Source organism: Rhinoderma darwinii, chromosome 7, assembly GCF_050947455.1.
Source record: "Rhinoderma darwinii isolate aRhiDar2 chromosome 7, aRhiDar2.hap1, whole genome shotgun sequence".
In the NCBI taxonomy this organism is placed as follows: domain Eukaryota; kingdom Metazoa; phylum Chordata; class Amphibia; order Anura; family Rhinodermatidae; genus Rhinoderma; species Rhinoderma darwinii.
This window is the reverse complement of record NC_134693.1, coordinates 60,881,099-60,906,481: the sequence shown is the minus strand read 5'-3', so window position 1 is coordinate 60,906,481 and position 25,383 is coordinate 60,881,099. Positions and strand designations below refer to the sequence as shown.

Genomic DNA, 25,383 nt, shown 5'->3' with positions numbered 1-25,383 from the left:
AGCCCTCTGATCTAATAGTATGGGCGTGAGTAATAGGCTGTTATCCGGCAAGATAAGCTACGCCTTGCGACTAGCACACATTTTAACAACACTGAGCAGCCCCTCTCCTCAAGAATACTGGGAGTGGATATCACTATCTAATACACCTGAGCCCTCTCCATTTCTATGTGACATTTGTGGCTTGTCTGCATCCTGCTGGGAACTGGTGTCTACCTGCCCATTTAGTAAGTATGGCCTTTTTTGTGTTTTTTTTTTAGTATAACTATGTGCCATTTTTTTGTAAATTGTACAAACACAAGTCACTGTGAAGCTCTAGCCTTGCTGTTAGGAAAAATAATCTCAATTGCACCACTGGTTAAGTTTAATTAAAAAAACAAAAACGTTTCTCAACCTAGCAATGCTGAAGTTGGTTTCTTGTTTGTCCAATTTCTTATTCATAAGTTTCCTGGTGCAGCAACTAAGGAGAAATTTGAGTGATTACAATAAACCGGGTGCCCTATAAATCTTGTATTGGATTTAGAGAGAAAGTAAGGGAGGTAATATCTGCAGGTAACTTAAATAACTCGGCTGCGGAAAGGAGTAGGTCCACGGAGAGAACAAGGTGCTGTGCCTATCTATATATACAGAATGGGGCGAGTGTTAGGTCAAGGGTGGCTCAAAGCGGGCCATGCCTCAGACTTCCAGGGACAGAGCCTCAAATCTGCCTTTGTCCGGGGCGGTTTTGAGCCATGCATGGACTGGTGATGACGTGAGCTCCTAAATGCCCACCAATTACTTATTCACATCAGTAAAGAGTGTCCATCTGCCCACTTTGCTGCCGCTTTTTGTGCCCAGAACCACTTTGGAACATCCCGAAATAAACTTAATTTGATGCGGGGCATCTTTATCTGTATGTTGGCAGTGTTAGATTAGTCGCCCAGTCTTTCTACCCCTTAAAAACACCAGTTACATTCAAATCAATACAAATTATCCATCTGCCCACTTTGATGCCAGCTTATATGACTAGAACGAATTTGAACCAGCCTAGACTCGACTTAATTCGATGTGGGACATCTCTATTTGTGTGTTGGCAGCGTGGGATCAGTTGCCCAAAGTGATTTAACCCTTTTTATATTACACTCTTGGTTGCATACTTTGATAAATAAATAAAATAAGTTCTCAATAGAAACTGGACGAATAAGAAAACAACTTCAGCGTCGTCTCAACCTAGGCATGCTGGGAGTCTACAACTAGTGATTTAAAAATCAAAAGCGTCCGCTGGCTACACCATTTTGTAGTAGACTTCTGCCATCTATAGCTGGGTTTGATAGCAGGAAATATGGCCGCCGCCTTCCGTTCTGCGTGGAGACTAGAATTTCCTCTCATCCAGTTTTGTCTCTTGTGTTTGGAGCGATGGATGGTGAGGTGACTGTACGAGAAGTCGGTGAATGATATGCGGCAGTACTCTGTCCTGTACGGCGGTGTCTTCAGGTATGTGCCTCTCGGGGCTGTGATGGTAACTGCCTCTATAACGGCAGCGGGGCTGTTTACTATACTGGTATAAGGAGCTGATCCGGTCAGTGCTGTGGTGGTAACTGCCTCTATAACTGCAGCTGGGGCTATTTAGTATAGGGAGCTGATCCTGTTGGGGCTGCGGTTGTGACTGCCTCTATAACTGCATGGACTGTTTAGTATACCAGTATAGGGAGCTGATCCTGTCAGTGCTGCGGTGGTGACTGCCTCTATAACTGCAGCTGGGCTATTTAGTATACTGGTATAGGGAGCTGATCCGGTCAGTGCTGCGCTGGTGACTGCCTCTATAACTGCAGCTGGGCTATTTAGTATACTGGTATAGGGAGCTGATCCTGTCAGTGCTGCGGTGGTGACTGCCTCTATAACTGCAGCTGGGATGATTAGTATACTAGTTTAGGGAGCTGATCCTGTCAGTGCTGTGGTGGTGACTGTCTCTAAAGCTGCAGCTGGGGCTCTTTTGTATACTAGTATAGGGAGCTGATCCTGTCAGTGCTGCGGTGGTGACTGCCTCTATAATCTCAGCTGGGCTGTTTAGTATACTAGTATAGGGAGCTGATCCGGTCAGTGCTGCGGTGGTTACTGCTTCTATAACTGCAGCTGGGATGATTAGTATACTAGTATAGGGAGCTGATCCGGTCAGTGCTGCGGTGGTGACTGCCTCTATAACTGCAGCTGGGCTGTTTAGTATACTGTTATAGGGAGCTAATCCTACCGGGGCTGCCGTGGTAACTGCTTCTATAACGGCAGCTGGGCTGTTTACTATACTGGTATAAGGAGCTGATCCGGTCAGTGCTGCGGTGGTAACTGCCTCTATAACGGCAGCGTGGCTGTTTACTATACTGGTATAAGGAGCTGATCCGGTCAGTGCTGCGGTGGTAACTGCCTCTATAACTGCAGCTGGGCTGTTTACTATACCGGTATAGGGAGCTGATCCTACCGGGGCTGCCGTGGTAACTGCCTCTATAACGGCAGCGGGGCTGTTTACTATACTGGTATAAGGAGCTGATCCGGGCAGTGCTGCGGTGGTAACTGCCTCTATAACGGCAGCGGGGCTGTTTACTATACTGGTATAAGGAGCTGATCCGGTCAGTGCTGCGGTGGTAACTGCCTCTATAACTGCAGCTGGGGCTATTTAGTATAGGGAGCTGATCCTGTCGGGGCTGCGCTGGTGACTGCCTCTATAACTGCAGCTGGGCTGTTTACTGGTATAGGGAGCTGATCCGGTTAGTGCTGCGGTGGTGACTGCCTCTATAACTGCAGCGGAGCTGTTTACTATACTGGTATAGGGAGCTGATCTGGTTAGTGCTGCGGTGGTGACTGCCTCTATAACAGCATGGACTGTTTAGTATACTAGTATAGGGAGTTGATCCTGTTGGGGCTGCGGTTGTGACTGCCTCTATAACTGCATGGACTGTTTAGTATACCAGTATAGGGAGCTGATCCTGTCAGTGCTGCGGTGGTGACTGCCTCTATAACTGCAGCTGGGCTATTTAGTATACTGGTATAGGGAGCTGATCCAGTCAGTGCTGCGGTGGTGACTGCCTCTATAACAGCAGCTGGGGCTGTTTATCTGCATTCGTACACATAGAAATCTATGGCCCATGGACCACAAGGTGGTCCTCGGTGTGCAGACCGTATTATGGACTAAATGTCTGACTGATGGGGATTTGACCACTGGCATCCCTACGATAACATGGCCTCTCTACGTTATACTGACACAGGGATTCCCTGGGGAAGAAGGGTTTGAGGACCTTCAGAGAAGTTGTGATTTGCATATTCTCCTCATGTCCCTGTATACTGATCACTGGTGACATACTGCAATAACCCTGTTATCAGTGATTTGTATATACGGAACAAACAGATAATATGTTCATTGTTCCCCTAAGCGCCAATAATGTGAATAAAAATAAATGTAAGTTGTAAAAAAAATTTTGTCTGTTGAATTTGGCCTTCTCTCCTTTCGCCCGTTCACTTTAAATGTTTTGTATCTGGATATTTATGTGCCGTGTGCAGGGTCTGCGTGTGAAACGAAGGCTCTATTCACACTGCATATATGTCCAAAGACTTCTACGGACCCAATGTATGGCAAGAGTGTCTTGTTGCCGTACATCCTGCATTAAGTACATCAAGAAAATAATCAATAGTTAATACTCTAGCCATTAAACCTTAGGTATATGGGCCCTTGCCAAAAGATGAGTGGGCGGAGGTGACGGCGTCGCCTAGTTGTCTGTCGGTTAATTGCTGCGTCACAAGGGAGTGAGGACGAGTGCTAGATGTCTGGAGGAGAGTACTGGCCTCATGTATATGTTTTGGACTTGTGGGGTACTGGGGGAGTTGTGGGCAGCTGCGCGTGACCTTATCAGAAGGGTATATGGAGTGCGCCTCCCAGAGATACCGAAATTAGGGCTGATGGGAGCTGTGGGGGATCTATTGGGGATAGGATGGAACAATTGGCTGCGGCAAAATTTCTGCATCGTGTCCGCAATGGCATAGCGAGACGTCGTTTGCAGCCGGAGCCGCCTACTTTTGGAAAAACTGTAAAATCCATTAATGGGACTACACTGATGGAGCAAAAAGTTTATTTGAAGAGGGGGTCTCCGAGGAAGTTTTATAAACAGTGGGAAAAATGGTTGGACTTCCCGGGGTTGGCGTTGAGAGAGCGGATTGGAAGTAGAAGGCTCAATGTGTATCTTTTAGCTTCCAGAGAGAACGTGAAAGAGTAAACTTCCGCTTGGTGGGGAGTGGACTGTGGAGGGGAAACTGGGCAGGTATTGGAAGGTAATGTATCTGAGGAGGAGGTGGTGGTTAATGGGTGGTGCAAAATGGAAGGGGGGCAGGTTGGGGTTATCTATAGTTCATAACATGTATTATTATGCTGTTATTTTTTTTTTGTTGCCTCAAACTTGAATTGATTTAAAAAAACAAAGAAAAAAAAGTAGGTATATATTCTTAAAGGGTAACTAAACTTTCAAAAAACTTGTGACATGTCAGAAGTTTTGATCGGTGGGGGTCCAACCACTGAGACCCCCACCGCTCGCTAGAACAAAGCAGCAGAAGCGCTCGGGTGAGCTTTCACTTCATTTCTGATTGGCTTTTCTTGGAAAGCCGATGTAGCGGTGTACGAAGTCAATAGAACGCCTATGGGCCCGTACACCGCTACATCAGCTTTCCAAAAAAAGCCGATCAGAAACTAAGCGGCTCAGCGCTCACCCGAGCACTTCTGCTGCTTAGTTTTAGCGATTGGTGGGGGTCTAAGTGCTCAGACCCCCGCCGATCAAAACTTCTGACATGTCACAAGTTTGTTGAATGTTTGGTTACACTTTAATATAACCAGGTACTTAGATGAGCACTGAGCGCCAGCCTGGGCGATTCTGTTGCTCAGGCTCTGACCCACATTTTTATTCTTACACTCTTAAAGCAAGGGTGTGCCAGCGCAGAAACGTAATGTACATAGAAATTAACCATACAGCTGGCCAATATTACAATTCTTCACGTTACAGAGACTATGAGCAATTTTATACAATGGGTGGAATTTATTAAATATTCTAAACCAGTTTTCTGGCGTAGAAAAGGTGCAACGTTTTAGTTTTTGCGCTGCCTCCACCGCTTTTAAAAACTGGGTGGGGCTTAACTGGAGGGGATGGCCAGCCATGTTCTGACAAATTTACTATCATTTAAGCCAATTGGCATAAATGATAGCGCAAATCTACGCCTGCGAGATTTGACTTTCTGGCGCACGGATGGCCATATATGCGCCACTTTAATAAATATGTCGCATCTTACACCAGTGCTTGTTAGATCAAGACTAGCGTATCAAACACCGGTCTTAATAAAGTCCCCCAGTTCAGTTTTACGACTCATGCACATGGTTGTATTATAGCTGTAGGAGCTGTCCATTTAGTGCCAAGGGCAGGATCGGAATCCATGCTGGGAGAACAGGAGACTCTTCGGGAATGGCTTTCCTGCTCACCCAGGATGGAATCGGCTTTCATTCCGGGCATCATATTTATCCCGCAACACACACGTTTTTCGACACAGGTGACATTTTCTGACCAGGCATGACATTTAATTTGCAATCTGTAGGACTGATTTACCTTTCCACATCTTTCCATCATTTTGCCGCACGTCAATTGAAGAATATGGTAACACTGTAATTACATACTGCTATACCTTTTTTCAACTGAATGGAATGCATAGTCTGCTTCACTACTCCATTGTTTTTTTTCACAATGGACTATGTGCGACTTATGCCTGTGTGTATGTCAGACTATACTTCCGACGTAAAGTTCACTGCGAATTGCAGAGTGAATAGATCATAATTGATGAGTGCACGAGTTTCACAAAGTTTTGCATCTATCCTTGTACTATTGATTTATAGAAAAAAAATGTAAATGACCTCTCCTGACGTCTAAGTAGTAAACAATTGTATTCCCTATGCAATAACCTTTCTGGAGCATATTTTCTTAGAACTCTGTATTGTGCCGTTCCTCTGTTATTCCTCCTAGAAATGTATGAATAAGTTATTACGACTGACCATGTCCAATCAGTGCTGATTGAGTGAGACTGTGTAGAGACACGCCAGTGTTGCCAACCTCCACTTCAGTAATTTCTGTATAACTGAGCTAAAAATCATGGACAGACCAAAATTTTTACAGACACGTTACAAAATCGAGAGTTAGTGATAAACCTGATGTGCCATGGGATTCGAATGACTGTCACTGAGTGAGTACTGGTCTGCTGCTCTTGGGAGCCTGCCTGCCTCTCTGTGCCTGGGAGTCACCAATCACAGCCCCCCTTGTAGCTTTCCCGCGCTAAGGTAGCTAGCGCCTGAAAGCTACAAGAGTGGCTGTTAATGGGGAGTCTTACTGTCCGACTCAAGACTGAGTACTCTCCACAGCATATTTTCAGATTCCGCTGGACTTCTGCCATATACCCGCATTTCAGGCATCCTATTGGTCCACGGTGTCCTCAGTGCCCTGCCCCATTTACTCTTCCGTGGCATGCGGGCATTGAGGCTAAACAAGGAGTAAATGGGGTGGGCATTGAGGACACCGTGGACCAACAGGATGGTCCACACACCAGTGGAATCTGAAAATATGCCTCTCCAGCCCGCCATCCGCACATGACGCCACCACAGTAGAAGGCAGAGTGTGGACTTTGCAGTGGTGGGGGTGTATTCTAGTAGACTCCACCCCCAGCACCGCTAAGACTGTGCTCTGCCTTCTAGTTTAGTGGCGCGTCGTCACTGACGTCTCTTGTGACTGGTCGCCATGACTCACAGCCGTGACCCCCGCCTCCTCTGCGTGCCGCCGCTTGTTATGTTTGCACTGGGCATATGAATTTAGTGTAATTTAGTTGTTTTTTTTTCTGCCGGACACTACGGACAGCAGAAATAAACACCCGTTTTTTGCGGACTATCCATAAATATACGGACGGTGGGCAACCCTGGGACACGCCCCTTTGGCAAGTCAAATGGTAACACCCAGTTGTCCATTTATAAATTTCTAGGAACGGCACAACGCAGAGTTCTAAGAAAATATGTCTTAGAATTGTTATTTCATGGGAAAATACAAGAATTTACTAAAACAGACCTGTCCGGAGAGGTGACCGATCTTCTTTAAATTAGACTGGAGTCTTGTACACAGTTATTTTTTTTTATTATTTGTTCCTAGTTTATAAACCTTTATTACAAAGGCCTATTTTTTATTTTAGGAAAGTGTGCTCGTTGTCCTTTAGAAAAGGTTCTTGTCATTCTTTATCAACGAGGTTATCCGCTTCATTAGCAAACAGGTAATGTAAAATTCGACCTTTTGTGTAGCTGTAAAGTCTGAAAATAGAAAAACAAAGTGTGCGCCGGATGCTTATTTCAGCGCTTAATTGGCTGTAAGTCATCATGCGATCACGGCGTTGTCTGCCGAAAGAAGTCGCAGAGTTTGTCAAGGAGGTGCAATAGCATCTCTGAATAGCTTATACAGGCTTGTTATTGATCTGTCTGGTGACAGGTTAGTTTTAGGCTTGGGGCGTTTTTCCAGCAGTTTTGTAGCAATTTTGATGTGCTTTTTAATTGCTATGAAAAATGCATGGTTAAAACTGACCCCAGTTTTGTGATGCCGTTTTTGGCTGTGTGGTTATTACAAGTGAGGCATATTGAAACCATGTGATTCACCTGTAATCTTTTGCACACGACCGTTGTGCCACTCGGGCCGTTTTTGACGGCATCCGGGTGGCACCCAATAGTCTTCACGGACCCATTCACTTTAGCAGGTGAATCGGGTCCGTGAAAAATGGTCTGAGTCTCCGATCCGAGGAAAGACAGGAGATGTCCACTCTTTCCTCGGATCACTGACAGGACTCGGACGGCGCACACGGTAAGAGCTGCACAACAACTAAGAAGCACATGGAAATCTATACAAATCTGCCATAAAAAAACACGATCAAAACGCCTGTAGGTTCCCAGACAAAGAATCCGTTAGCCTGCTCATTTATCAGACCTCAGTCCTGCTCTGAATTAGCACTGACTTGGATAAGTGTCGTGGTGGGGACAGGACGGGCGACATCCCTGATCACGGCGGTTATCTCTTGTCAGTTCTATTTACCCCTTTAACCGGGACCTCTATTGCAGCTCCAGTTATAGGAGAAATATGCAGTGTAAAAAAAAAAGTTTCTGACCTTTCTTGGGGACACGTCATAATAAAAATTATGTAAGAGTTAAAGGGGTTGTCTACTATAAAAAAACCATTTTCTTATACCTTAGAGCGGAGAACAGTCACAGAGCGTCTCTCATTTTGGAGGACCTGTCCTGCATTACACAGACAATCCGTTCGTTTGAATGGGCGCTGTGTAAAGCATGGAGTAAAGCATGGATCTGCAGGGAAATTGAACGTTTACTGCCAGGTTTCCCCACCGATTACAGTTAATCGTTAGGGTGCCAGCAGAAGAAACACTTTGATCAGCTTATTGTCAAAGGACTGTCCAAAGCAAAAAAAAAATGTATACTAAATAATAAACCCCGCCCAGCCAATCACATTCAAAGCCTGTCCCCTGATGTAGTGACCTTTAAAGAGACACTCCAGCGATAATTTTTTTTAATTATTGCTGTTGTTTGTACAATACACCTGGTAAAAGGATGGGCCGGCCATTCTCTTACCTGGCGCTTTGTTTCAGAAATATCCCGGCCGCAATGCGGCCACGCGACCGCACTGTGACCGACCGATTCATACAGCGTCTGCTGTGTAGACCGGAAGTCTCTTTCTCTATGCATTGCTATGAGAATCATATTGAGCGTCCCTTAGAAATGCTCAGAGAAAGAGACTTCTGGTCCACACAGCAGACGCGGTATGAATCGGCCGGTCACAGTGCGGTCAGGATATTTCTAAAACAAAGCGCCTGCCCATCCTTTTACCAGTTGTACTGTAAAAACGTAACAATAATTAAAAATAGAATAAAATATCTGGAGTGTCTCTTTAAAATGGTTTTCCCATGAGGGACATTTATGACATATCCACATGATATGTCAGATGTGGGTCCCACCTGTGGCCGGGAGTCCGCGTGAGCACAAAAAGCTAGAATGGGTTTAAGGGGGGCCCATTCTAGAGATGGATTTGGGTCCCAGAGGTGGGACCCGCATCTATCTGACATTTGACATCCTGTGAATGTCATAAATGTCCCTCATGGGAAAACCCGTTTTAACTAGGGCATGCTGAATATCAAAATAACAGACAGACAATGGCATAAGCAAATCCTTCTTAGGGTTTTGTTTACGTGATTAAAAAAAATATTTGTGTACTCCTTTACGCAGTGAAATCAAATATTTCTAAATAGGAAACTTCTATTTGGAGAAAAAAATGGTAAAATAAAGCATTATTTGTCATGGAAAAAAAAACAATGTAAGAATTACTTTAAAACGAATCGGTCACATACTTATTCTGCCTTGTCTGAGATCAGCAGATCGGATTGTCCGACAGGTTGATTTCAGGGTGCAGTCACTTATTAGTTAATTTCCTGTAACTTCTGAGTATTTAGTAGTTATAGTAGAATATACTTGGACTCAAACTTCTAAATACTCAGAAACAACTGCACAAAACGAATAAGTGACCGCACGCTGAAATCAGTGCGTCCGACGTCTGTTTATGCTGATCTCCGACAGAGCAGCATAAATATGTGTCCGATCCCATTTCCGGAAAGCCGATGTATCGGAGTACGGGCTCATAGACTTTCTATTGAGTCCGTACACGATACATTTATTTCCGGAAAAAGCCGAACAGACACGAAGCGGCTGAGCGCTCACATGAGCACTTCAGCTGCTTCGTTCTAGCAATTTGGTGGGGGTCTCTGTGCTCGGACCCCCACCAATCCAAACTTCTGACATGTCACTATGACATGGCAGAAATTTGTGAAACGTTTAGGCCCCATGCACACGACCGTGAATTATGGAACGTGTCCGTTCTTTTGCATTTTGCGGGCGTGCTCCCATACTTTGTATGGGAGCACGGCCCGAAAATGCCGCTGTCAGCCGGCGGCCGGCCGTGCCCGCAATCGCGGGCCGTGATTGCGGGCACGGTCGTGTGCATGGGGCCTTAGCTAAACTTTAAAAGATATATTTACTAAAATAGACATGTCAGGAGATCTGACAGGTCCACTTCAATGTATCTTTCTGTGATCCATTTTAACCATTCAGAAGAGGTCTTAGTAGTCGGGTGATTGTGCTGACAGGTTACCTTTAATATTTAAATCAATACGTTTGTTGGATTCTTATGCCAAGAATATTTGAGAATTTTGCTTCTTCAACCCCGAATAATCTATATTTTTTTACTAATATTTAACTAGTACTTTGATTTATTTTCAGAATGGGAAACTTTTTTTCAAACTCCACAGATGTGCCACATTCTGATATCCTAAAAATAGAGGTAAGTTTACAGACCTTATTTAAACAATAGTTTTTTTCATTTCACCTGCACAACCTTCTATAAAACTGTTTGGGGTGCGATCAGGGGGGTATTTGTGCACCAACAGTTTTGCTACGTAAGACTTTTGCATGGTGTGTGGTTGTACATTGCACTCTGAAATTTGCACAAGAACGGATGTTGGCAAAGGTTTAACTGCTATACATGACTGATTTCTACATGTGAGCATTGCATAGGGCATGTGTGGCAATATCCAGGACTAAAGATTTTTTTTTACAAATAAGATATGTAGGGTTGTTTTGCGAAAATCTATAAAAGCCCATGCAGTCTTAGCATGAAGGTAATGGGTGTGAGCATATTCATACAAATGGGTAAAACACAATTTGACTGCAGGATCTGAACATCTGATAGTGTTACGGCCATATTGTATAAGGTAGTGGACATGTGGGATCCATAAAACGTGGATGTTACATTAGTGGTTTTAAGATCACTGATAATTGTTTGTTGATTCATTACTGCAGTTAGTCATAACTCAAAGTCGTGTATCCCAAACCAAGAAACACATTAAAGATTAACTGTCATTTAACAAAACTTTTGACATGTCATAGGGAATTGTCAGAAGTTTTGATTGGTGGGGTAGGGGTCTCAGCACCCGGACGTCTACTGATCAAAACTTCTGACAGGTCACTACGACAAATGCGAAGATTCGTAACAGCATCCATGTGGCAAAAAAAAATCAAGTGTTTATTAACGCTGCCACAAAAATAAAACGTCTTTTTTTTGCTACATGGATGCCGTCACAAATCTTCTTATATTGGATACGATGTTTTGAAGCTTGGTGGTTTTTTGGACATAGGTTAATTTTTTGCATCTCTTAGGCTTAAATGAAAGTGAAGTGGGTGCAAGCCTAAGGGAACTGACCACTGTCTTTCTATCTAAAAAGCAGTAAATAGGCAGCACTCACAAAGGCTTATGGTGAAAAAAGAGGGTGCTTTATTGACCCCAAAAGTGCTCCGTTTCGGCTCACACAACCTGAGCCTTTCTCCAGTAGTTTGTTAGTGGGTATATAAAGGGTGAGCAAGTGAATAAGCAATTTACAATCAGTGTACAATCAAGCAAAATATCAAATTACAGTTCATATAGCGGATGCCTGCAAGCATCCCAGTGAGAAGGGTGATACACATTACAGTTGTGCATATATGGCATCTAAATAGACCTGCAATAACATTCATAGCATAGCGCCTGTTTTATGATAAGTAATAAAGTGCACCTGTGCTTATCTAGTGAATATAGAGATGAGGAGGCCTCACATATGATCCAGCATGGTAGGAAGTGTTTACTATGGGAGCTCGCCCAACATCGTTACACTGCTAACGCACCTGTGCAGGGGAGGAATCAATGGGACATTGCTGTGTTGATGCTCACATGCGCGCACATGTGCAGAAGAGTGAAAGAATCCACGGCGGCCATATTACTAGAGGGCAAGTGCCCATACATGAGTGAGGGAGTGTTTATGATTGTCATGGCAACGTTGACTCACTGGCCTCATGAACAGCACAAGTCCAATGGGTGGGTTGTGAAGTTAACCCTGTGTGTGCCTGCACACCGTGCTGAAACATGTCTAAAAGTATTATACTCAGAGCCTGTGACCGCATAAAAGAACGATACGGGGAGCTATTGGAGTGAGAGAAAAATGAAATGAAGGCAGTATGGCCATAGAATATAATAACTATTAGGCAATAATAAGGTTTATTAAAGGCTATATAACCCCCAAAAAGTTGCTCTTTAGGTATAAATGCAACTTCAAGAACACGGAGAGGGGGCAAGAGCTAGAGACCACCAGATGAGTGGGTGAAGCCCAAGCCCAGAGGTGTGTACCAGCACTCAGTCTATGTATATGCCACAGATAGGTGCAGTGGCGCACACCACCGTGGATGTACAGCAAATAACCTGTTAAATATGCAACATGGGGGCAGCCAGGGTGCAAGAGGACAACGCTTGCAACGTAGTAGAATATAGTCATACCAATGAGTACACCAAAATATCGGTACTTAAAGGGGAGCATACCAACAAATGGAATAGAGTCTGTGTGCGGGTAACGAGGGAACAATACTGTAGTAAATAAGTAAAACTAAAATCACATCAACACACCAAGTGCCGGACAATCTGTTTTTGTATATAAAGCCAAGGAAAATACAGGCTGGATCACATCTTGTGAGCAGAACCATCATCCGTTCCATAAGTGACTTTCTTCAAGTGACAGACATGATATCTGAAAAGATAAAAAAAAACGTGTGTAAAGCGTATTTCACGTCCGTGATATGCTTGTGAAAATCACGCGCGTCGCACGGACCTATGTAAGTCAATGGGGCCATTCAGACATTCTGTGTTTTTCCCGCAGCGTGTGCCCGCTGCGTGAAACTAACTGCATGTCCTATACTTGAGCGTTTTTTGCGCATCGCGCACCCATTGAAGTCAATGGGTGCGTGAAAATCACGGACAGCACACGGACGCACATCTGTGTGCTGTGCGTGATTCTCGCAACAGTTTCTTAAAAAATTATAAAAAGAAAACCACCTCCTTCAATTAAATTTGCATACGTCAAAACCACTTAACATAAGGATGCCATACGCGCAAAAATAACGCAGAAACGCACCAAACACTGATGACACATGGAACTGCAACATGCGCAAAACGCTGCGTTTTTTACGTGCGCAAAACGCACACGTTCGTGTGAATTAGACCTAAATCAATTGTTCTAACAAGAACATAAAAAGAGATTTCTATTTTCAATCTAACAAAGTATACGGATGATTAGTAGAGGGAACCACGTGTAACGGGGCAGGCTGGTCCTAATGTACATCACCTAGAATGTATTCTGCGTTTAAGCCATTCGGTTTCTAAAGTATTTCCTGATCTCTTGTAATTCCCTGGTCCTCAGAGACCTGTCCCTGTCACCACTGAGACGTGGTCTAGGGACATGGTCAATAAGCCAACATTTTAACTGGCGCTCAGTGTGATTGGCTTCCGTGTAGTGTTTAGGGACTGGCAGATCTAGGCGTTTTTTGCAGATTGTGTAGCGATGCTGATTCAGGCGGGTCTTAACGCCATTTTGTGATGTCTATTCACAATCCCGACACTTTGCTAACGTTTCCGTGGGACTTACAGCAGAGCAAAGCGTAATCTCGCTGTAACCTGTCATTGACAGTGTGATCTCGCGAGATTACGCTTGCTCTGCTGTAAATACCACAGAAACATTACGGAAGTGTCGGGATTGTGAATAGACATCCCGTCCTGGCTGGAAGGAATGTCTATTCACTGTCTAAACACTTCAGTAACATTAATATGTCAGTATAAGACAGCACATTGTGAACAACCCTGTGTCACTATGCGCTGTCTAAATGAATGGAGAGGAGTGCATGAGGCTGATTGGTCAGCATCATACACTCCTGTGTACAACGCCCACTTGGTCTAAAGTAAAAACACGCCCACTTGGGCATTAAGAAAGTCATTTGCAGAAAGCTAAGATCGCTAATAAAGTGGTGAAAATAGATCGTTTTTCTCAATAAAAAGAACGGCTGTTGTGTACATTATAGCGCCGATCTCCTTATGTAGGAGACAGGGCACTTATAATGTGGTGACCGAGCCTCTTTAAGGACATGGACCGTTTTGGCCGTGAACAGAACAATTTCTTGATATTTTCCGCTTTGTATTTCAGCTCATAACTTTTTTTTTTTTTTCTTAATCGACTTCGCTGTATGAGACTTTGGTTGGTTTATTTTTGCGGTAGGAATTGTACTTTTATGTAGGTGTCATATTTATTTATTTATTTTATTTTTCTACAGTCACATTATCGTTTTAATTTACAGAAATTTTATATTCTGGCTTAAAGTTGCCCTGCGGAGGTTGTTGTGCTGGTTGTTACGGCTGTGTTGATACCAAATATGTCTTATTTTATGTTTTGGGACATTTTCCTATAGTGCATTTATTGTAAAAAAATATGCATTTGTGTGTTTTTTTGTAATATCCCATAGGGGGATTTTTCATTTTGATTTTTAGTTTTGAACTTTAATGTACTGGCATATATCTATATACCAGTACATTATCCTGTATAGTGATAGTACACAGGCAGTTTGTTAGGGCATATCAAAATATGCCCCAACAACAGGAAATATGATCAGACAGCCCTGGGGTCCTTCAATGGACCCTGGGCTGCCTGGCCATATAAGGTATGTACCTTGATTGCATCACAGGGATTCCCTGTGACTCAATCAAAGGGGGGTCCCCCTTTCTCATTCTCCCTTTGAAAACCGCGATCAGCTTTCATCATGGCATCCATTAGAGCGGGGCTGCAGCTGTATATTACAGCCGTTGCCCCGCGGGCACACTTGTCATGACGTGCATAGACGTCAAATGTTGGCAACAGGTTAACAAGGTAATGGCTTACTTTTATAGAAATGTTTGTTAACATAAATATATTGTTATAAATAAATTACAGCTTTTCTTTTGTCATCTTGCAGGAGACAGTCTCCCAAAATTGTGTTGTAATTTTTTCAAAGACCACTTGTCCATACTGCACAATTGCCAAAGATGCATTTAACAGCATAAATGTGAATTATAAGGCCATTGAGCTAGATGAAGTAGATAATGGACGGCAACTTCAGGAAGCACTTCATCAAATGACTGGAGTTAGATCAGTAAGTATGACTATCTTGTTAAATATGCGGCCAGTAAAACACTAAGCGGGTTGTTTTTTGTTTTTTTTTGCAAAATGAACTGAGCATTGGTGAATATCTGTGTATTACATTGGCTTGTGTTTTTAATGACGGCCATCATTAGAGGCTCTGTCACCAGATTTTCAAACCCCTATCTCGTATTGCAGCAGATCGGCGCTGCAATGTAGATTACAGTAAAGTTTTTGTTTTTTTCAAATACGAGCATTTTTGGCCAAGTTATGACCATTTTTATATTTATGCAAATGAGCCTTTCTTAAGTACAACTGGGCGTGTTGAAAGTTAAAGTACAAGTGGGCGTGTATTGTGTGTGTAACATCTGGCCGTTTTTACTACTTTTACTAGCTGGGCGTTGTGACTAGAAGTGTATGATGCTGACGAATCAGCATCATCCACTTCTCTTCGTTAACACCCAGATTCTGGCAGTGCACAAACACACAGCGTGTCCTCGCGAGATCACGCTGTGACGTCACTTCCTGCCCCAGGTCCTGCATCGTGTCGGACGAGCGAGGACACATCGGCACCAGGCGACAGAGGCTACATCGACTTACCTGCAAACGCCGATGCTGCTGCAGAATCAACTGTCGCCTGGTGCCGATGTGTCCTCGCTCGTCCGACACGATGCAGGACCTGGGGCAGGAAGTGACGTCACAGCGTGATCTCTCGAGAACACGCCCACTTGGACATAACTTTAAACATGCCCAGTTGTACTTAAGAAAGGCTCATTTGCATAAATATAAAAATGGTCATAACTTGGCCAAAAATGCTCGTTTTTGAAAAAAAAAAAAAAACGTTACTGTAATCTACATTGCAGCACCGATCTCCTGCAATAGGAGATAGGGGTTTGAAAATCTGGTGACAGAGCCTCTTTAACTCTTCCAGATCAGGATTTCGCTAAGAAGGCTGTATTGTTCTTCAATATTGAATAGTGCCATTACCATTTTCACCTGGCAATATTAATACGTTTATTAAAGAGGATCTGTCACTAGTTTATTAATTCCCTATCTCCTAACTAATCTAATAGGCGCTATGATGCTGATAACTACAGTGTAAATTGTGTTTCAAGACTATTATTTGCAAAGTTATTAGCATTTTTCTAAATATGCTAATTTGGCTATACTTGCCAAATGGAAGGTAACTCTTTATTTTCACACTGGGCGTGTAATGTTTTCTGCTCTGTGACTACAGCTCTACTCCTACTCAAGTGAATAGTACCAGAGCTGCAGTAACCCAGTACGGCCGTTATACAGTGGTTGGAGCCTTCTGCTCCTGGCAACGACCCCTGCATAACTTCTTGGCGCCGGTACAGCTGGTCGGTGTGGGGTCTGAGTGTCGGACCCCCACTGATCATATACTGATGACCTATCAGTATAAAAAACAGCCCCCAAACTGGACACCTCCTTTAGGCCGGATTCACATGAGCGCGTTCAGTCCGGGATTTACGGTCCGTATGTTGGCAGTATTTCCCGAACTGCGCACACAGCAGGCAGCTGGGCTCTTATCGTCATCATTATCTATGACGTTAGGAGTCGCTGCCTCGCTGCGGGAAACTGTCCCGTACTGAAAACATGTTTTCAGTACGGGACAGTAGTTCCGCAGAGAGGCAGTGACACCTAGCGTCATAGATAACGACGATGCTAGGAGCCCGGTTCCCTGCACTGTGTTCGGTCCGGGAAATGCGGCCGACCTGCGGACCGTACATCACGGACTGAACACGCTCGTGTGAATCCGGCCTGAAGGGGATATATTTGCTTGCAGTTTTGCAGTTCTGTGCTCTTGCTCCTGTGTAAATGCGGATTTTACTGACATCTAGTGGCTAGTTTGAAAACTGCAATCTTCATGATTTTGCAAGCAAATGTCCTACGCATAGCTGAGACAAAACCAAAAGCAAACCACTTCAAAACTACAAAAACGTTATATATATATATTTCCAGTACATCCCTCATGACAGCACTACAGGAGGTTGCCCTATTGATCTCTGTAGGGACAGGAAGACAGAGAGGTTAAAAGGCTCCTCCCACCACCCACTTGCCAGTGTTCTTCCTGTCCCCACAGGGTCAGGAGCAGAGAGACGTCGCTCCTGTAATACTGCAGGAAAGAAAACTCGGGCAGGGGGCAAGATCGGGGGGTCCGTGCACTCCCCCTTCTCTTCCCCCTAAAGCCCAGGCTAACACCCCTCGAACGAGGGGTGCCTTAGCTCCCACCCTGAGACACCTACCGGAGGAATCCTAGGCAGGGTTCGGGTAGTGTGTGGGGACTGGGGATTCCCAAGCAGGCTTCGGCCTGGCCGCGGACCAGGCGGGGACCGGCAGCTCCATAAACGTGGACGCACCGGCAGGGATCCTCGCTGCGCCGCATAGCAAGCCTCGGCGCCGGCTATGGCGGCTGCACTCCAAGGAAAGAAACGAATAGCCGACCGGAAATGACGTCGGGCTACTTCCGGTCCGCGGCCATCTTGGAAGGCGGGAAATTCAAAACACCCGCATTTAAAGGGACACGCACAGGTATGTAGTTAGAGCTGATAACTCTAACTTGGATTATTTTTTTGTGGATTGCATATTGCATTGCCTGTTACCTGTCGCGGTATGGAACTTCCTCGTCCTGATGGAACTCCAGATATGTCCCAGGGTCACGTGAGTCTCACCCTTGGGGTAAGGGTTATGACTCCTTATGTATGCACACCATACTTTACCTACCTTCTGTTTTCTCTAGGAAAAATATTCCTCTCAGAGACAAACTGATAAAAAGAAGGTTAAAAAATGTGCGACTTGTGCAAAAAAATTGCCAGAGTCACATAGGAAACAATTGTGTCAGGATTGTATTGCAAAAATACTAAAGGAGGAACAACCAACGTTAATGTCTGAACTTAGGGCTATGATTCGTGAAGAAGTGGGTCAGTCAGTAGCCTCCCTTGCCCCTCCTCAAGAAACTCCCTCCCACTCCCGGGCAAAAAGACCACGGATGGAAGTGGATCAGAAATATTGTCCTCCCTCTCAGGGGTCTGACTCGGAGCAGGAGTGTTATTACCTATCGGAGGGTGAGTTAGAAGAAGGAGAGGAACTCTTGCCTTCAACTTCTTCCACTCAAGAGAAAAAAAATTTCTTCTCTTCTGAGATGTCTGATACCTTATTTCAAGCAATACGGGAAACCATGGATATTCCCGAAGTAGACCAACCACATACCATCCAGGATGAGATGTTTGGAGGTCTAACGGAAAAGAAAACAAAGGTTTTTCCGGTAAACGAAAATCTCAAAAGAATGGTGACAACTGAATGGGAAGATTCAGAAAAAAGGCTCTTCATTTCAAGAGATTTTAAAAACAGACTTCTCTTTGATCCAGAAGACACTAAACCTTGGGATGAGATCCCAAAAGTAGATGTCCCAGTAGCCAGGGTTGCTAAAAAAAAACGCAATCCCATTTGAAGATTCCTCACAGTTGAAGGACTCCATGGACCGAAAGGCAGACGGGCTACTGAAAAGAGCGTGGGAATCTTCCTCTGCCTTGATCTCGACTAATATCGCGGCCACATCAGTAGCAAGTGCAATGTTTATATGGTTAAACCAGCTGGAGACCCATTTGATGATGAAGACATCCCGACAAGATCTATTAGAATCTCTACCCTTACTAAAAATGGCAACCGGATTCTTGGTAGACGCTTCAGCGGAATCTATTAGATTTGCTGCCAGGAATGGGGCTCTCTCGAATGCTAGAAGAGCATTATGGCTCAAAATGTGGTCAGGAGATACGAAGTCCAAGAACAAATTGTGTTCTATCCCGTTTACAGGGTCTCTGATGTTCAGTCCTCTCCTCGATAACATGCTGGAGAATGCAGCAGATAGGAAAAAGGGGTTTCCTGAAGAGAAACCAAAAAAACCCCCTCAGTTTGGGAGGTTTCGCCAACAGAGGGATCCTACCTTACAGAACTACAGCGGGAAAGGGAAGTCCGGTCGCTGGAGTTACCCCAAAGGAAAAAGGGGTCGAGGATATCTCCTTAACCCAAACAATTCATTCCAGTCCTCAAAGCAATGACGCCAAGAGCATAGGAGGAAGACTCCTACAATTTTATCCCAAATGGTCGAGAATAACCCAGAACCCCTGGGTTCTAAAGATCATAGAAGAAGGGTACAAAATAGAATTTTCCTCCATTCCTCCAGAGAAATTCCTAATAACCCAGTACCAAGCAAAAGACCTTCATCAGATCCTTATCCGGGACGTCCAGAAACTACTCAAATTGAGAGCCATTTCTCCAGTTCCCCACAACGAAATATGCAAAGGCCACTATTCAAAAATTTTGTTAGTCAAAAAACCAAACGGTTCCTACAGGACAATAATCAACCTGAAGGTCCTAAACAAATGGGTGAAATATCGAAAATTCAAGATGGAGTCTATCAGATCGACTTCCTCTAATAAGGGAAGAGGCATCAATGTGTACGATCGATTTAAAGGATGCGTATTATCACGTTCCTATCCACCCCGCATACCAGAGATTCCTCAGATTCGCAATTCAGGACGGTCCTTCCATTCTCCACTTCCAGTTTGTCTGCCTCCCTTTCGGCATTTCCTCCGCCCCCAGAATTTTTACAAAAATTATGGCAGAGATCATGGCATTCGTAAGAAGTCAGGGCATAGTAATTATCCCATATCTAGACGACTTCTTGTTGACGGCCGATACTCCGTCTATCTTAGACAGTCATCGGTCACAGGTTCTTTCCCTACTACAGGAATTGGGATGGATAATCAACTTTCAGAAGTCGAGTCTTCCTCCCCAAAAACAGAAGGTCTTCTTAGAAGTACTGCTAGACTCCTCCCTTCAACATTCCTTCCTCCCAAGAGAGAAACAAATACTCCTACTGGCAGAAGTAAGGAAATTTTGGGGGAAAGACGCCTGTTCCATAAGGGAATGTATGCGGATGTTGGGAATGATGACGTCTTGCATCCAATCTATTCCATGGAGCCAATTTCACTCCAGACCCTTACAGAATCTGATCTTGTCCCAGTGGGATCGAAAACAGAACTCCCTGAATTCAAGAATTCAAATTTCCGAGACTGTGAAATCATCCCTCCTGTGGTGGCTCTGCACAAACAACATAGACAAGGGAGTCCCCTGGAGAACTTCTCCTTATGTAGTGATTACACACAGATGCCAGCAAACACGGCTGGGGGTCGGTAATCCAAGACCAGCACTTTCAGGGCACATGGCCTGTTCAAATGAAGATGAACTAAAAGCCGTATGGGAGACACTTATAAGAGCTTCACCCATCATAAAAGGGAAGCATATGAGAATTTTATCGGACAACATGACAGCGGTGTCCTTTCTTCGCCATAAAGGGGGAACAAGACACACTCTTCTTCAGGCCCTCTCTACACAAATTTTCAGTTGGGCAGAAGAAAATGTCCTATCAGTCTCTGCAGTCCACCTAAAAGGCTCAGAGAACCTATCAGCAGATTTCCTGAGTCGGGAAAAAGTAGACCCTGGAGAATGGTCCCTAAACAGTGAAGTCTTTCTGTCCTTAACCCGAAGGTGGGGTTATCCACAAATAGACCTGTTTGCCACGAGGAAAAACTCCCAAGTAGAGACATTCTTCTCCCTAAATCTCAGAGACAACCCATTGGGAGTAGATGCATTGTCCCAACCCTGGGGCATGGATCTGGCCTATGCCTTTCCTCCGTTTCCTCTAATACCAATGGTATTAAGAAAAATCCAGGAAGATTTGACAAAGCTCATCATTATTCTTCCCTATTGGCCAAAAAGAAGTTGGTTTCCAATCGTAAAATACCTAGCGTTGGAAGACCCTATAATGTTCCCAGTCAGGGAGAATCTTCTCTCCCAGGGTCCCTTATTCTTTCAGGGAATAGAAACTTTGAAATTGTCAGCCTGGATCCTGAAAGGCAGATCTTGAGGAACCACGGTCTGCCAGACGAAGGTAATTTCAACTATCTTAAGAAGTTACCTCAAAAATCCATCTCAAAATTTGGAAGAAATTCTGTTCCTGGTATGGAGACCCAGGACCAGACCCCTTTTCTCCCAACATCGCGAAAATCCTAGATTTTTTACAATCGGGATTCAAAAAAAGGGCTTAGTCCTAGTACCTTAAAAGTACAGATTTCAGCCTTAGGAAATTTTTTTAATACTCCTCTGGCTGAACATCGGTGGATCAGAAGATTCACCCAAGCGGTCTCTAAACTGAAACCTTCCCTAAAGAAATCCGTTCCTACCTGGGATTTGAATGTGGTGTTAACGACTCTTTGTGAGCCCCCCTTTGAGCCGCTCGACACAATTAGTATGCACTTTTTAACTCTAAAAGCTGCATTCTTAGTCGCTATTACTTCAGTAAGAAGGATTGGAGAAATCCAATCTCTGTCGATCATAGAACCGTACCTAAAAGTACAAGAGGATAAGATCATCCTAAAGCTGGACCCTTCCTTTATTCCAAAGGTATCTACTGCTTTCCATAGAGAACAAGAAATAATTCTACCTTCCTTTTATCCAGATCCAAAAAACCAACAAGAAGAAAAATTCCATTGCCTGGATGTCAGGCGAACAATTCTTCAGTATCTGGATAGAACCTCCTCCTGGAGACCAGATAAAAATCTATTTGTCCTGTTTGGGGGAAAGAATAGAGGAAAGAAAGCCTCAAAAGGCTCTCTAGCGAGATGGGTAAAAACCACCATACAAGAAGCCTACAAGTCCCAAGGACTATGTGCCCCACAAGGCATCAGAGCCCATTCAACGAGGGCAGTTTCGGCATCCTGGGCAGAAAGAAGAGAAGCCTCTATGGACCAAATCTGCAGAGCTGCCACTTGGTCAAGCCATCATACGTTTTGCAAACACTATAGGCTCGATGTTCTGTCCGATACGGATTTAAGTTTTGGATGGAAAGTCCTCCAATCCGTAGTCCCGCCCTGAGCATTATAATCTGGTATTGCTCCTGTAGTGCTGTCATGAGGGATGTACTGGAAAATAGCAATTAGACCTACCGGTAATTGTATTTCCAGGAATCCATCATGACAGCAGCCTTACATTCCCTCCCTTATTGAATTCTGATTTGTGCAATTAACATGTCAGTTATTATCCCTAGAAATAAAATAGGGTTGCATCCATCCTGGTGTAGTAATTGAAAAACACTGGCAAGTGGGTGGTGGGAGGGGCCTTTTAACCTCTCTGTCTTCCTGTCCCTACAGAGGTCAATAGGGCAACCTCCTGTAGTGCTGTCATGATGGATTCCTGGAAATACAATTACTGGTAGGTCTAATTCCTAATATATATATATATATATATATCTCCTTACTTGGTTAAACAGACAGAAATAGTTTTACTTATTTAAACTTATAGACGACCTATAGAGAACAGGTGGAAATGTTGTTTCAACTTATCACAAAGAAAAAGAGTATTTACTACTATTTTAAAGTGATTGTTTTACTTAAAGGAAATGTGTTGCCAGAAAAACATGTTTTGTTTTTTTTTTAAATTAAACATTTAGTGTGTGGGTGATTAAACATTGTTCAAATTTTTTTTATTTTTTTCACGAGTCAGGAAATATTATAAATTAATTCTAATTTATAATACTACCCATTTTTGGTCACTAGATGGAGCTATTCCCAAAATTGCAGCTTTGCAAAATTGGGTAAAAAGCCCTCGCTCTAGTGAGCTCTCAGCATCCCCCCCCTCCTTTATCCTGGCTAGTGCCGGGATAAACGAGGGGTTTGAACGGTGTAACCTCCTACACTGTGTGTCGCCATTTTTTGAGCTAACACACAGTGTAGTAGGTTTACATACAGTAGTAAACACACACAAACACGAACATACATTGAAATCTCTTACCTGCTCCTGCCGCCGCGGCTCCCTCCGGCCCGTCCGCTCCGTTTGCTGCCGTTGGTCCAAGTGCACAAATCCGGAAGCCGCGACCGGAAGTAGTAATATTACTGTCCGGCCGTGACTTCCGGTCCACAGGAAAATGGCGCCGGACGGCGCCAATTTCGAATTGGACTGTGTGGGAGCGGCGCATGCGCAGTTCCCACACAGACGCCGTACACTGAAGTCAATGGGACGGGAGCCGTTCGCAGTCCCTATGGGACTGTGGCTGCCGTATTCCATGTCTGTATGTGTCGTTAATCGACACATACAGAAATGGAACAAAAAATGGCAGCCCCCATAGGGAAGAAAAAGTGTAAAAATAAGAAAAAGTAAAACACAAACACACGAATATAAACGTTTTTAATAAAGCACTAACATCTTTAACATATAAAAAAATAATTTGTGATGACACTGTTCCTTTAATATTTATTTAAACTTTGTGAATCTAGCATGACACTGTATCAGCTTGTGAAACACATGTTTATTTTATTTTTTTGCATACTTTATTATGCACTACATTGGCTTTGTGCAATGTAGGTAGACATTTGGGTTCATCTATAGCAGGGAAAGCGTTGTTGATCACTATTACTTGTTTCTTGTTATTACTTGAAAATCCTGATCAATATTATCCGAGGAAAAAATAAATACTGGTGCGATTCTCAACTGTACCAAGGGCGAGCAGCAAAAATCTAAGAAACGTTACTAAAACTGCCTTCTATAGGAGTACCACACATTTGTTACGTTTTTACTTAAATCCATTTATTCCAATCGCCACCAAAACGTAACACCTAGAGCATAAAGTTGATAAAATAGGATAGTGCATTATTTTGTCAATCGATCACTGACAACATCGCTGATTTGGTATTTTGTAACATTAGAAAAGAATAAGATGTCCAAATGTTAAATGCAAAGTACGGTAGTTTCAATTCTAATAAGCATTTTATACTTTTCAATTAGAAAACTGTTATGTAATCTCCTTTTTTTTTTTAGGTACCAAGAGTATTTGTTAATGGAACCTGCATTGGAGGCGGCACTGAAACCCGTACATTAAACCAAGAGGGCAAATTACTTGAACTAGTCCAACAGTGTAACATTACAACCAACAGGAGCTGATCACACCCATCGTGGACACTGAGTTATTGAATTGAATCTCTGGTGTGTGCGGTTTTTATTTTTTTGAGTCCAGGCCTTTTAGTCACTAGAATTTGGCACTTGTATAGGTCCGTGAAAATGACCAAATACAGATTAAAATCACTGATTCCGTAGAGATAGATATTGTTCCAGGAATCATTTTGAGGTTTACAGAAAGTATTTTGAAACTTACGGCCAATGCACATGCTTGTGTTACAGCTTTGTTTTCTGTTCGATATTTGACGGTTATTCATCTCCCTTTGGGAAAACGGTGTTCGGCTACATTCACACGAGCGTATCAGATTCACGCGCGTTATGCATCAGTGTGCATTGCGAGTGGCATGTGTTATTCACGCACTTGCAAAGCACTTTTTTTTTTACAGCCGAATTGATGCGCAAATCGCGCACCGCACATGGATGTTCGTCCGTGTGCTGTGCGTGGTTTTCACGCACCTATTCACTTAAATAGGTGCGTTAAACCGCACCAATATAGGACATGCAGTGAGTTTCACGCAGCAGACTCTCGCTGCGTGAAAACTCACGCATGTGTGAACAGCTCCATTGAAATCAATGGGTCCGTGTGCTGCACGTGATTTTCATGCGCAGCGCACGGAAGTTATTCACCTACGTGTGAATAGGCCCTTAGATCTAAAAGTTGCGCATTTATCTGTAGTATAATCATAACCTAAGTTGAATTGACGAACACGAAGCATATACAGGTTTTTGCCGCCCCTATTAGCAATTTACCTAAATCTTTACACGTATTTTACTTTTTTAATACAATTTTATCTTGCTTTTTCTTTTATCATTAACTGGAAAATGATTAAACCATATTCAAACATGTTTCAACCTATATAGAATTTTTCTAGGAGTATACAAAACCAAAGAAGAAATAAATGTATGAAGTCTTTAGTGAGATGAATTTAAAAAAATTTTTTATTTCAATATTCTAATAAAACAGATGGATACATACATAATAAACATGGATGTGAAGAAGCTGTCAGGATAAATAACAGAGTGGCAACTGTGAATAAAGAGGCGTAACAATGTAAAATGTACTGTATTACCTATGTGGAAGAAATGCTCAATCACTGCTCCTGAGGGAGCCCAGAAGCAAGTAAGGCTGGATTCACACGAGCATGTTACATCTGTAAAGGACGGAACGTATTTCGGCCGCAAGTCCCAGACCGAACACACTGCAGGAAGCCGGGCTCCTAGCATCATAGTTATGTACGATGCTAGGAGTCC

The 25,383-nt window shown here is 43.6% G+C and overlaps 1 protein-coding gene across 1 annotated transcript; it reads left to right on the top strand.

The window, feature by feature from the left end:
- Positions 1 to 1,363: 1,363 nt before the first annotated feature.
- GLRX2 (glutaredoxin 2) lies at positions 1,364 to 24,978 on the top strand. Its single transcript, XM_075833436.1, has 5 exons — positions 1,364 to 1,470; positions 7,225 to 7,302; positions 10,358 to 10,418; positions 14,936 to 15,112; positions 23,995 to 24,978. Exons 1-5 carry the CDS (start codon positions 1,433 to 1,435, stop codon positions 24,115 to 24,117), a joined length of 477 nt encoding a protein of 158 aa, XP_075689551.1. The 5' UTR covers positions 1,364 to 1,432; the 3' UTR covers positions 24,118 to 24,978.
- The last annotated feature ends 405 nt before the right edge of the window (positions 24,979 to 25,383 follow it).